The sequence below is a fragment of the Bacillus rossius genome, chromosome 1, assembly GCF_032445375.1.
Source record: "Bacillus rossius redtenbacheri isolate Brsri chromosome 1, Brsri_v3, whole genome shotgun sequence".
Classification (NCBI taxonomy): Eukaryota; Metazoa; Arthropoda; class Insecta; order Phasmatodea; family Bacillidae; genus Bacillus; species Bacillus rossius.
This window is the reverse complement of record NC_086330.1, coordinates 340,324,695-340,339,714: the sequence shown is the minus strand read 5'-3', so window position 1 is coordinate 340,339,714 and position 15,020 is coordinate 340,324,695. Positions and strand designations below refer to the sequence as shown.

Here is a 15,020-nt window from a genome sequence, read left to right as displayed (position 1 = left end):
CATACAATACGTAGAGACCTCCCATATTCGTGTTATATTTCTGACACCAAGCTCTTGTTCATAAATAAGTCAATGCATTTTGTACTTTGGCTGCTGCCACACTTCACCTTCTGTCCGAGTTGGAACAAATGAACTATCATATTTTCTTATTGGCTTCTTGTTCTTCAGAGCTCGTCGAACTACACGTCTCCAAATAATAACTTATAAGTACAGATCACACCATTAGGTGGCATGATATCCAACCAGGCTATGTTATAATCATCTGTGTACTTTTTTCCCCTTGAGTGATTGAAACAATCATTCGTGTGACACGCCGCAGAAGACCTGAAGCCAATGGTAAAATGTTAAGCGCTCAGGTGTGCGAATTCCGTGTGGTTCGAACCATAAAAACAGGAAGATGGCACTTCATGCAAAACAGCAGCCAACTGCGGACGAAGTAAAAACTGGAAGGAGTCTGGAGTGCAACCTTTTTTTTTACACACCTATTCGCGAAATTCTTTCGCCTCTACTGCTATGAGTAATACGTTTCCCGCCCATGTTCTTTGCGTGCACTACTGCTGCCACGATGACGTATTTTCTTCTTCTCCTCGATGTTTTCTCGTTACTCCTCTTCTTTTTGTCTTTTTTTAGTTGCATCCGGATAGTTCCTTCCTATTTCCTATTTTCTGGCCAGGCAAAAAGTACTACACTTCTTTTTTTCTTCTTCTTTTTTTTCAGTTAAGGATTGATCGCTTTCCTCCGAGCGTTATGTTCTTTGCACTTATCCATTTTGTATCCACCAGTAACTTCTTAGAAATTAGACGGTTTCATCATCGTTAAGTTTCATCTTCAGAGAAGAAAAACACATCTGAAGTACACGCACCAAGTTAATGAGAGGAAGTATTACAATGGATTGGCCTTTAATGCAGTTTTTTTGGACACACGCCATTGCAGTTTTCCACTGTTTTTAAGGAAAAAAAATCCGTAAATTAAAAATTTAAAAAAAAAAAAATTAAGATAAAAAATTAACAAAAAACAAAACTGAATCAACTGAATCAACTGATATCAGATAAACGGAACTATCGATGAAAAACTAAACAAGTATAATGGACAACACAACGACAGCACGGACAAAAAATATTCAACCACTAAATATCAGACAGCACAAGAATTCCGTTGAAGTAACTTAGCCATGAAAAATAATAACACAGGCGAACACAGACTTAGTTCCTTCAACGGAATACTTGTGCTGTCTGATGTTTAGAGGTTGAATATTTTTTGTCCGTGCTGTCGTCGTTGTGTTGTTCATTATACTTGTTTGGTTTTTCATCGTTGGTTCCGTTTATCCGACATCAGCTGATTCAGTCTTGTTTTATGTGAATTTTTTATGTTCATACTTTTTATTTATTTTTTATCTTTCGGAATTTATTCATGACAAACAATTCAAAACTGCAATGGCGTATATACAAAAAACTGCATTAAATCAAAATTCCCCATTCCATGAATCATTTAAAGAACGTGATAGATTGGCCATCGGGATGTAGAGACGTGCAGGTGGCATTAGCTGTAGTTCATAACACATTTCGTTTGTACTGTCACTGGCCTCATTTTCCACCAAAAAAAAAAAATTAAAAGAACTAATCCAAGCAAAATCCGCACATAAATTTAAGAGACATTATAAGCTTGCTTCCAAACTTAACTAACTCGTTTTCAGTACTCGATTTGTTAGTTACTCCATTGTTAATACGAACAAAACGCAAAATCCTTCTAGAGAATTCTATAGTGGCGGAAATAAATACTGAAACATATTTATAAAGTGATCTACCCTGATCATAAGCCACTAAGGTCACGACACGAAACTTACACAATTTAAGTTTTGGTTAGTACCTATGAACCCTGCATCTTCATTATGATTATCCTGAAAAAGAAACGCGAGACGGAAGTTTTTTTTAATAAACTTTATTTCTGGTCTGTGTAACAGTTTCAACTTGCCTAACATTGAAATATTTAGATAAATTTCGTTATAAAACTTTGTTACCATCGACAATTTAATCTCAAGCAGATGTCAGCCACAGAAAAAATACTTTTTTTTTAATAATGCATGTAATTGATTAAAAAATGCTAAGTTATACACCGATTTTTCAATCATTTTACAATAAACTTTAAAGTTAGTTACTTTACACATACTCATTAGATTTTCCAACGTCTTTCGCTGGATAACCAACTTAGCGTTAGTTGGATAACCGACTAAGTAGGAACCAAACGCAATTACACCTGTCATCAGCTGTAATGTTAATGCAAAGGACTTCCTATCATCAGGAACTGGCGAAATCTTACACTTCTCTATCAAGTTAACTCTTTCTCATTACACAATGCATGCGGGGACCACTTTCGCTTATCTCAATTATGCGTGAATTGAATAAACTGCAAACGTGTATGTGATTAGTGCCTGAAGTAGCTACACTTCGAGATCAACGCCATACTGAAAGGATTAAGGGCATAAATTTAGCAGACAATTATAAATCTATTTCGATTTGCTTGGTGCCTTAAAACAGGCGCGGCTTTAGGAAAACTTTTGGAGAAGGGCAGGCGTAAAAAAAAATGTAGTTGCAAACATTTAAAATTAAATAAGTCCGAGATTGGCCTTCAATTATTTACAAAATTTTTGGTCAGAATTATGAATTGTAGAAAGAACATTCATAAAACTTTTAATGGAAGATAAGACCAACACGCGAATTTAAGTAATTAGGTAGCCTAGATCTTAATATAATCTTTTTAAAAAAAAAAAAAAAAAAAAAAAAAAAAAATGCGGCTCAGGAGTGGCTATCGCCGCTACTACCCCCTCCTCCCTTTTCTTATTTATACTTTTTTGGAGCCGCGCTTGCCATAAGACACAGTAACCTACATATAACTATATCTTAAAACATAGCATGTTTGTTTTGTCGCCCTTAAATATGGATGTGCAAATATCATCGCGATTTCTAAATTATTGCTAAATTATTATTAAAATTATTGTGTAGTATTTGTATGCATAAGCAAATCTGCAGATGCAATTTACGGAAAATAACCATTAACAATATCGAAGTAAATTTGAGGTGTGAAGTCACAAGTTTGTTGAACACTTCCCCATTGAGTTCGCTGTCATCACAGCATTACAAAAGGCCAGTCAGAAATGACCAATGACTGTCGCAGAAAAACTTTAACTAGGAACACAAAAATAAAATCACTACATATGGTTACCGACGTTAAATAACAAAAACCACTCACAGAAGTCAAATGTAGCAGCTGCTAGGCCATCTTTTCATATCAACTAAGAATCGAATTGGGCAAATTTCAAATTTTATTTGAGAGTTCACCATCCGAATGGATGATATAAGCCTGAAGCCAGTTCTGTAGAATAATCTTAATGAGCCAGTTCCGATAATATTGAACAATAATTTATGGACACTTTACTCAAAGAGAACAGATGTGAAATAAAAATCAGCATTCATAGCAAAACCTAGCAAACGCTGAGCAATTTCTTAGTCAACTCTTGAAGTCTTGATGGTGAAGAAGTGTGATGATGAATGGTTAAGATTAGTAGGTAATATACACCCTCATGCACTGCTGATAGCGATTCGCGAACTTGATAAACAGGTATAAAATCGATAGGCCTACATGCACAATTATTTCAAACTTTGAGGGCCACGTTTAAAGATGTGCTGTCATTTATGGACAGCCTTAGCCAAGACGGGAATTTAAATACTTAACAAATGTAAGGCCTATTGGCGATAGTAAAAAAGTAATTGGAAATAACTATTATCAGTTAATTATAGTTTTTGTAAACTGAACTGATTTACCCCCCCCCCCCCCATACTCACACACAGAAGCTGTTAATATGAAAATCATTACTAATAACCTATTAATGTCATTATTGGTAACTCAAATTTTCATCATTTTTCTCAGGATTTTTGTATGAAGAGAGTTTTAAAAATATATTCTTCAAATTATTATTGGCTGGTTCAAATCACACCTCTTCTGATTACAAATCCGGCTATGCTGAATTATTGATTTCAATCACACCTCTCCTAAAGAATAATCACATGAAACACAAATTACCACGTTAGTATGGATAATAAATGCTTAGCGGTTTATGTAAAAGAATATACTAACCACGACTTAATTCATTACAATTACAAAAAACACCAATTACAGACTGGATTAATTTGAACATATCGTGCCCCCTCCCCCAAAGAAATTACCCGGACTGTGGTGCCGTGTCGTCTGCTTAGTCGAAATGGACTCAACCAAAAAAGTGACATCGTGGACTTTATTGGCATGCATAATAAATTGTTTACAGAATCGGAGAATTATATTCACTTACTTTCCTAGTTCCTCCTTGAGGTCATAATTATCACTGAAACGCGTACAAGCTGCGGGAGCAGCCATACCGAAAACTACAATATTTACTTCACTACTGAAAACGAACTCACTACGTTGGTCAACTGAGGTCTCGTGAAAGATCGATATTCTCATGTGCACGACTAAATTTACGTTATATTTTAACAATTATATACTAAACGACATAATGCTAACTAAAATTACAATATAAATATCAAATACAATTTATATGGTAAATAAAGCATAATTTTTGTATTTTAAAGTTATTTACAACGCTTTATTTGACATAATCGTATTTAGTACCAATGTATGAGACAAATTTTCTTACTAAATACCAACCCACAAACGAAAGTATTCTGTTCCTTTAATTTTATGTATCAGTCAACTTATAATGATGTTATGGTAAACAGGAGTTAAAGGTTATCCTAACTTAAATCTTAAGGAGTTTTTGTTTCTTTCTTTTGACCAGTTTAAGGTCAATGTCTGATATAAGAGAATTAAAATCTGGTATGTGCACCACAATTAGACTGGTAGGGTATTCTCCCAACCAAGTAATTTTTTTGCAATATAAAAAGAAAAAAAGGGGAGAGTTTTAACTAACCTAAAAATTTAAGAAAAATACAAAAACCTTACAAAATGTTTAGTTTTTTTTTGGCTAAACGCTTAATCCTTTATAAGAAATATTTTTTTATTTTTTTTTGCTTTTAGCTTCGGTGGAGTAGCGAGAGACTGGTCCACAGGGCAAGACTGCAAAGACTCCCGTCGCACCTCCCATAGAACCACCACTGAATACAGAGAGCAAATAGGTTCTCTTTGAACGGGGTACAGTTAATCAGAATCCATATTAGCTAAAATAAAAAATATATACGCCTACATATGTATTATAAATGGTTTAAAAATTAATTAAAATGCAGTAGTTACAAAGTACTTAGGTTTAATTATATCAAGGACACTAGGTAATGATCTTGATATATTATTATCTTTTACTGGAATACGAATACGATCTACTTAAAGTAACATTTTGTTAATAAATGTTTCCTAGCAAACAGACAATATTCTGTAGAGTACGATAAACTATATTTAAATGTGTGGCCTGAATCATGTGGCAGTATTTATAGGTTAGGTCTAATAAAAATATCTAAAGTTGCGGTCGATTTTTGCTGATTTTAAAATTTATTTCAATTTTTTTGTCGTATGAACAGAAACATAACTGACTGTTTAAATAACGTTTTTATTTAATCAATGTCACATTTTATTGTAAAAAGTTAGGTACTTTCTTCATAGGTGAGACTAGACAAAAAGTAATTATATTATCGAGTTATTTTGTTATAAATTATTGATGTTTGTGTGTGCACTTGTAGGGTATAATTGTATCTATTAGTCTAATTTTGTTTCATTATGAAACTTTTATTCTTTTCTTGAAAACTTAAAATAACATGCCCTTGCCCAGTGTCAATATTTGGCCGGAATGTAATACGATTTACTCAGAAAATGTCAATATGTTTATAATTTTATTATTTATAAATGAAATGAATTTTTTCTTTTGCATGGAAAATATGTCAACAATGAAGGCTAAATATTACTTTCACATGCTGTAACTTAGGACATAAGTAAAAACAGTAATCGTAAGGGGAAACCTGGTCTGCCATCTTGGATTTTACAAATTTCTTTGTAAAGTGTCTATCCTAATATTTGGTACAAGTCATCAATAATACCTATACTTATTTTTTTTTTCTCTGTCATCTTATGGTATTAACGTAAAGGCTGTATCTTGCATTCACTAATATGAATTCACTCTTCGTTGGCTGCATTTAACATATATACTAAACAACAAATATATAACTCCAACGAAGGTTATGTAGTATTGTAAGCTTTCAATTAAATAATACATTCGTACAGCAAACGTGACCACTTTAATTATAAATATTTTTTTAAATTTAATCTAAGATGGCTGAGTATAATCCTTTGACCAAATTAACATCAACTAAATATAGATGTGCAGTAAAATTTTTTGCTCGATTATTGATTGGCTTATTTGCCAAGCTTACAAACGAAATGTCAAAAACAAGTTATGGTGGAAGTGCCACTGGCGGTATTGTGGTTATAAACTTTCGCGCTAAATTCCTGGTGTTAGTGATTTAAGAGTTGATATTTCATTACCTACTAGTTCATTAAATTTTTTTTTTCAAGTTATACTTCTTTATATGTAAAAATTCTACAAAAAAAATAGTTTACAACAATGTAAATTGACAGTTCTGTTGGCAAATAAATAAGCAGTGATGACATGCTGGTATGTAAAAGGGACAGAGGGGTATGCGGTTGGTTATAAACACACACCCCCTTCCCCCCAATTTTCAATCTACAAAAATCTATTATTCCCACCAAGAAAAGGCAATAATTTTTGCAAAATGGTTTTATCACCCCCCACTCCCCTTTTTCTTCCACCACAAAATTAAATTGTGTGTGATGGCCTTGTTTGTAGAGTAGGTACAAAAATTAGTCTGTATCATAGGGGAGAGTGGGGCACAGTTGGAGCATTTACTGTAATGAAATATACACTACCTACTTGGTGAAATCACTCTCAATATTACAGGAGAATGTTCCGGATATTTGGCTACAAATCTGTTTAAATATTTGAATTGAAAAGTTTTAATTGATGGCACAATAATATGTTTTCCCACATATTGTAAAGTCCCAATGTTCCTTTCCCCATTTGTGGGGCACATTGGGACACATGCACTGGAATATCTGTTAAAACTATAGACAGCATTTGATAAATTTAAAAAAATATATATATAGGTATATATAATTATCTAATACCTTAACTTAAAGTAAAAAATGTTTTATCTTATATGAATTTTTTTGGTTATTTTTTTTATATTTACTAGTGATATTGTTAATTTAGTTTACATTTTATTCTACTTGTGTGTAGGTACCTACTTTTCATTTTTCTTGGCTATAGTTTTTATTAAGCTTATCATGCATGTACATACTTAGCAAAGAGGTAAAGTGTGTGGTTAAGTGAGAGACAAGGTGATATGCCTTAACTGTGCCACTTAAAATAAGAAAATTTAAAAAAAAAGTTAAAATAATAATTACTGGGCTTTCATAGTATAAAATTTATTCTTTGATGCATTAAAAATAACTTATTCAATATCATTAGTATTTTGACAAAAGCACTTGCAAAGACAATCACTGATTTAACTATTGTGCAAAATTATAAGAAACATTACATTTGTAAAGAGCTATGCATAACATTATGAAAAAATATAGCATACAATTTACCATAAAATTGTTTTTAAAACTATCACTTTGGCTTCACAAAACATTATAGAAATGCACATCAACATGGAACTTCTTCATCGAATTTGCACATGCCATAATGTTGATTTCGGCAATTTCAGTTCAATCTGTTCGATGTCGATTAAGTCTTGATCTATCACAATAGGATAGACAAATCCGTTATCCTATTGCAAAAAATTCACTTGATATTGCCTATCAATAACATTTTTGTAGAGTATTTAACTAATAAATAATCTCCCTCATTAATATTGGATATTCCAGTAGTAGAATTATTTAGTGGAATGGTCAATTGTTTCAAGAATACTTTATCTGAAGTGTCTTTGTCAAATTCACTAACAACATCTGATTCTTTTTCACAAGTAATACTGTTAGAGCTTAATGATTCACCAGTCATCTTTGTTAACCTCAGAACTTATTTTCACTGACCAATGTTTTCTTTACCTTTTTAGTTTGTTATTGTACCGTACTTAATTTTCAATTCTTTCTTTTTCAGGAGTTTCAGTTATAATCCTAGATTTGCCGGGTTTCCTTTAAAGTTGATAGCTTTTTTCTGAGCTACAGATATAGCCGGATGACTTCTGGGGAAAGTGGTAGGTAATGCCATACTGTTTGAACTTGTGCTTGGAACTTCATCTTGAACTTGAAACTTTATTGATTTATATATTCTCCTGGTCATGCACAAATGATTTTACTGTATTAGGAATTATTGCAGGAGCAGTCATCTTCTGTGATGACATTCCCGTCAAAAGATACAATCCCACACTTTTTGAACCCAAACCAAATATTCTCCATTGAGAAAGCCTTCTTATATGCCTTTTCTGTTAACCTTTCTCTTCATATATAGATGCTCGTTTGCTAGGATTAGTAGATAAACAGTCATTGAAAGCAATTTTCAGATAACTCTTAAATGGTCCATACACATACACATAAAAGTTGCTTTAGTTGATGTGTGCAGCGAGGAGGAAAAGTGACAAAAAATATTCCATTTTCCCTGCAGAAAAGTATCATTTCTAGTGTTTTATGGATTTCGTGATTATCCAACAGAATTAATATAGGCTCATCTATAGTACATTTGGTTAAGTTTTGAATGTGCTTTAAAACTTCCAAAAATAAAACTGATGTCATTGAACCTGAACCTGACTTGTTTGCTAAATCTAAACACTGCTTGGGGCAGGGGCACAAATCTGAAGGATTCGCAAGAGGAGCCCGCAAAAATTCGCAGGGGAGGTCCGTACGGCCAAAGAGTTTTGCGCGTAGGTTTTAACTGACACAAGTCATCTCTGCATAGTGTGCTTGTATGTTGTATACTGCCCATATTTTGACTTTATATGCATGAAATAAGCAGAAAACTTTATAATATACAAAAAGTTTTCCTCCATGAAACATAGTTTTGACGTTTACGTTCATCAACCCCGTTTCACAGTCACGATTTTGCAAGCGCAAGCAGGCCCCCTCAGTAAGAGGCTTCTTAATTCCGGGGGTGCCCCCCCCTCCCCCGGGGCTCCCTGCCTACCATCTCCGCTCTCCCCCCCCCCCCCCCCCCTCACAGAGATCTATGTCCATGGCTTGGGGCATCTCAGAAAAATTGACTGATACTTTGATCGAGGAAAAAAGAAGGGTCATTAATAATGTAACAAAATGTGACAATTTCTTCTGTTGATACTGTTTGCCCCGCTTGTTTCAGTTACCTATTATTTTTGGGGCTTAGTAAGCTGTTGTAACAAAAGTATTGTCTTAAATGTAAATTCACTGTGGTGGAATTTTGTATTTTTCCAATGCTGATTGGTAGTTGTCAAAGAACTAAAGCCAGTAGCCCTGTTATACTTGCATTTTCTGGCTTCCTTAGTGTTAAAGGAAACCATCCCATAAAATAGAGCATCCATTCTTTACCAGCATTTCACTCCCTTTCCCAGCAGCCAGAAAATTTCCTCCCTAGTTTCTTAGCATATTCATATGCCAGTTTTTGCACTTGTTCATATGTCAACCCATAGCTAATTTTTTTTATAACTATAACAAATATACGTAAATAAGTTAGTTTTTCTTGCTCACATGTAAACATCTGCTGCATTGTTTATTTTGATTGGAATTCCCATTTGAACATAAATTCATCATTCTCCTCCTCACAATTTGATAAATTTTTTATCTGTCCGGTCTCCGTGTCTATTTCTTGCTGAGATCACCTTTCTTGATTTTTTTTTCAACCTGTTTTCTAGTGTTCATTTCTTCAAGTTGATTGCTGCTGCATCAGATCATATTGACAGCCTTTCCACCAGGATGGCAGCAACTCCAACAGCCATATCCTTTTCGGTGATAAAAGCTCAGGCTGTTTTTCTTCTATATTTTCTGACCATTTTCACACCTTAAACAGACACAGAAAAAATTGTAGTTAGCCCACCATATACTCTACACAGCAATGGGGCACATTAGGATACTATTATGGGGCACTCTGGAAAAAGTCCCAACGTGCCCCTTGTGTTAATTTCAGAAATAATTAAATCATAACAATTCTCTACACACAACACAAAACATATATATCTTGATGTAAAACCTCAAAAAATAACATGTGATGGGGGAAAACAGTTGCTGCACAATGTGAAGAACATTACTGCCAACTGCACAAATAAAGCATAATTTTCTTTTTAAACCAATGTAAATAAATATCTCTGCTGTCTTAATGGGCCCCCCTCTCCCTATCAATAGTAGAAGACCTGCATAATCAATGTCATATTTCGGCACCATGTTAGACTTTACAAACATGTCATAGACACTTCGATGCCACATGTTCATTTGGTTGCTGCCATGTTCCACTTATTCTCCAGATCACCCCGTACTTAGGTTGGATGATAATCTTCTAGTTCTCAAGGGCATGTTAAATAACCTGTGATCCAGCAGCAAGGATCTTTGAAGTGTACAAACATTTTAAATCTAGACTGTTGGAAAATAACACTGCATATTTGCAGATACCTAAATCATTAAGGTAAAATCTCACTTAACCCTTTCTGTCACACTTTGTCAATTCCTAAATTATACATAATTTAAATTTTTTTATTGAAATTAAACTTTTTTTGTGTGATTATAATATTACACTATAATTATAATAATAATGTATAATTATTTTACGATCCCTACTAATATTATAAATGCGAAAGTGTGTTTGTCTGTTTGTCCTTCTTTCACATGGCAATGGAGCAAGGGATAGACAAATTTTTGCATATAGTTTATGGGCCAGAGAGTGACACAAACTTAATATAATCATGAAATTCCATCCCTAAGGGAGTGAAAAAGGGGTGAATTCAATTTTTGTAATAGAAAATCATAGGAAGTAGGTCATAGACACACAGCGAGTTTGTGACATTTCTCTATGTCCACTACACAGTCATTTAGTAAGTTCTGGCAACTTCCTATCCTTCTCCTTGGTGAAACCCATCCACTTAGTGAAGCTCGCAGCTGCAAGCGAACTAAAGGTGCTAATAACAGTTTAGATTAGATCTTAGTCAATAGATGGCATTGCCTTAAATTAGTATTGCGTTATCTTTTGGTGCATCAGTCACGTCTTGCCTAGAAGTTACCCGACTTCCCACAGAATGAAGCTGAAGATTGACGTCCTGGTTTGCTGATGCGTATCTTTGATGCATTGAGATTGTGCAATCCATGGACTTCTAAAATCAAAATTTCCCATTTTTTAAGTGTATGTTCTACAGACTTGAATCTCGGTTTGATGTTTCTTATATTATGATGTGTAGCCCAGGCAATGCCAGGATACTTTAGCTAGTAATTAATAACAAAGATAAAATTTATTTCATACTATAAAGTATGATGTCCACTAGATTGTAGGTACACCTTAACCCAGACATTCAATGTTTGATATAAGGTTAAATATAAATTGTCCACTTCAGTGGATGAATAGACTGAAATGTTAAAGCAATTTTCATATTTAATCGCCAAATACATATATTTTACATTTTGGTACTACTTCCAACTTGTGTTAAAATATTTTTACGAATCATAATCAAATGCATTTCTTTAGTTATTCAGTGGTTTATTTTATCGACTCTCTCCAAGATTTGATTACATTCCTCGATTTAAGGCATTTTATCCACTCCACATTTTAAAAATGTGTTAGGTGTATAAGAGTGTGAACATATTCATTTTTCTCATTGAGCTCAGTAAATTAAATCGGAGATGCCACAAACTTTGCCACTGTTCGGCGGTCCCGTGTTTGAGAACCAGGTTGAACTTGGTGATGCGGAAGTAATTTAAAAATTTTAATATGAGCTTGGCCCAGGAGAGCACCAGGTTAGCCCGGATGCTAACCCAAGGGTTGGTGTGGGTCGCTGGCCCCAGTGAGGCTCACTAAGCCCGGTGGCTGCACCAGTGGGTGAAGGCCCTACTAATGACATCCTTGAGTGCTTCCTTCTCCGCACAGGTAGTTGATTCCTAAGTAGGTTAGGTGGTGAACTACTAATAAAACAAATGTTTTGGCGGGCACAGTTTTATTCACACAAGCCGATGGACAGGTACTAAGCATGCGTTGGTATGCTACAAATTAAACTGGAAACACTATTAACACAAGTTGAACTTCATGTTACTCGTTTATGCCCTCTGGAAGCCGTCCCGCAATAGAAAGATTGCGATCTGAATCATTTGGCCCTGAACTCTTTTTAAAACTCCACGGTACGGTCGCGCAGCGAAGGAGAAATTGCGGCAGGAGGGTCATGCCATGCACTGCAAACTGGTCGAGGTATTCTTGGTGAATGAAGTACCGAAGGTTTCGGTTGATTAATAATATTTACCGGCACGCAGAACTCATGATGTAAGCTTTGCAGCTTCCACATATGATGATCACGTCCGCCTTGTACCGCGAACTACTGAAGACTGGCGCAAGAGGGGAGAAGGGAGGGACAGCGCCCTCGTGCGCCACATCCATAAAGCACTAATAAATGTTTTACGTAAAACTGAACATCAAAACACCTTACAATTTACCCCACATGGTAAACGACTGACAGAAGGTCTAAATATTTGTGTATTATCTATATGGTAATCTTTTACTTGAAAAACACCAGTCAAATCAGAGACTGTACGTTGCTTGTGGGCTACTCCATTACCTGGATCCAGACTATTTATATATTATTAAATACACTCAGTGAGCACTATGTATTAAATCTGGCCTGGGGCCGCAAAAGATATTGTGTTTGTTAAAAACCAGGTAGTCTTAAGGGGTCACACGCATACAATGATGCACTTTCTTTTGTGAATGTTATGACTTTACATTAAATTCTTACGGGAATTAAATACACTAGTACTCCTACAGGTGCCTAATACATGGCACGGATCACTTACTTAGTTGCGGACACATCACTAACTTGACTTGTGCAAGGGTGCGTTCCGCCAGTGGGGACTTTCCGCCAGTCGGGACTGGTACTGGCGTAGTGAAGACCGGGCTTTACTATCATAGGAGATACAACATAAACTTTATAACTAATTATTTTATTACCAAAACCTCTAAAAATTTTTTGCTTGGTTTTATTTTAATATTATTTGGCAGCTTGGTTTCTTTCATTGCCTCGGATAAACCAAAGTTATATATTATTTATATATATATAAAATAGTATTATAGTATTTAATATTTTTCACTAACATACTGAAGACTGCATTTGACTCGAAACTAACATTTCGAAAATATTTAAATTTAAATGGTTTTTAGATAAAAAAAAACTTTCTCTGACAAGAGAGGAGTTTATTGAAGAATGAGTTACTAATAGTGACATAATTACACAGACAAAGTTTTTGTGGGCTTGCAAAATTGAACAGATCTTCATTCTAAAGCCTGAAACAGTAAATTTAAGCTGTAACCACGAGATTATACGACGCAAACTGCGTCATTAAAATTTCAGGGGGGGCGGGGGGGGGGGGTTAAAAGACGAGAAAAATGTATATATTATTTACATAATTATAGCTTCTAATGTGAAAATACATTTCTGGTGCTTTGATAATTGAAAGGGATCTTGTAAATCAAATTGGCAACCCCGCACTTTCCTCAACAAAAGCAGTTTGGCATCTGTCGGTTCAGGATGGAAATATTACCTGATATGACCAAAATTATTATTAGAAAATCAGTTTTAATTAATGCAATATGTGATAAAATATAATACTAAAAAAAGTATAATATTATAAAATAATTGAGTAAATCATTGAGAAAATGGCATAAAAAATTTCAGGGGGGGGGGGGGGGGGGGTGAGTCATAGTGTTTGGGGGGGTTGGCACCTCTGGCTAAAATAATAATTTTTATTCTGTTTCTGGGTGTCTGGTATGGAATACACCCCAGACAAGTAGGGATTCTCAGGGTCTTTTCTAATAACATGCTTTAAAAAACATTTTAGGTTATTTGAAGACTATTAGGTGATTGTTTAAAACATGAAATCCTCAAATAATACGCGCCACTTACGTTAACTAGATCCTTACAATACCACTCCTAATTATGTCCTAATACATGATTAAAGGGAAGGCTCAACTCAAATTTTCCATATTCAGTGGCCATAAATTGAGCAATATATTTGTTATTTTAAGCATGTTAATGAGTTACTTCAGAGGGGGGCTGTAACCCTTCACTGCCCCTGCCAAATTACGCCCTTGTGTGTAAATATATATTTGTCCAATTTTGAACCTAATTAATAAATTTCTGACCAAGAAAAATTGAAAGGACATTTAATTGCATTTGTGCCAGTCTTTCATGACTCGCAGACTAATATGTTTATCTGTAATGCAAAAAAAAAATCAATGCAAAATCTTTCTACTTACTACTTCTAGAAAGTTATACAGTTTTTTTTGTTAAATTTCTTAATCAATGTAAGATTTATACATGCGTAGATTTTTTTGTTACCTTCCAATGAAACATTTTCACAAACTTAGCTCTTTCTCTCTCTTGTGATAAACCTACAAACATTTGTAATTTCATATCTTAATATTTCAAACATTTTCAAACAGTTATAAATAGATAAAAACATTTTTTTTTTATCATTACATCGCCGAAAAAAACATTTTATTGAAGATTCTTCGCTGGTGCTTTCCAAATTTTGCCTGAAAATGTGAATTATAAATATATTTTTTAGTTTATGCTGATTACAGATGTTTTTGTGTTCTAAGAGTCAAAATTATCTTTTATCCAGTTGTTCAACAAAAGGGCAAAATTATACTGTGTGCAAATTTTAATTCATATATAAAATCCTCCAATAGATAAATCTGATTCTAGGAAACACATAAAAGTGATTACTGTACCAAGCTCATAGGTGACAGAGGACTTTCGTCAAATAAGACATGGAATAAAAAGAGCAAAGGACAAAGATCAGTGAAACAAGTA

The 15,020-nt window shown here is 34.3% G+C and overlaps 1 protein-coding gene across 12 annotated transcripts in view; it reads right to left on the bottom strand.

Moving 5' to 3' along the window:
• LOC134528123 (calcium/calmodulin-dependent protein kinase type II alpha chain) overlaps positions 1-4,469 on the bottom strand; it is a 349,589-nt gene extending 345,120 nt beyond the window's left edge. For 11 of the 12 annotated variants that reach the window (XM_063361422.1, XM_063361424.1, XM_063361423.1 and 8 more), the window contains exon 1: positions 4,343-4,445. In XM_063361422.1, coding sequence (XP_063217492.1) covers positions 4,343-4,407 — 65 coding nt within the window. In that variant the 5' untranslated portion in view covers positions 4,408-4,445. Of the gene's footprint in view, positions 1-4,342 lie in introns of all 12 variants that reach the window. The other variant, XM_063361420.1, reaches the window with a different exon arrangement.
• Between the last annotated feature and the right edge of the window lie 10,551 nt (positions 4,470-15,020).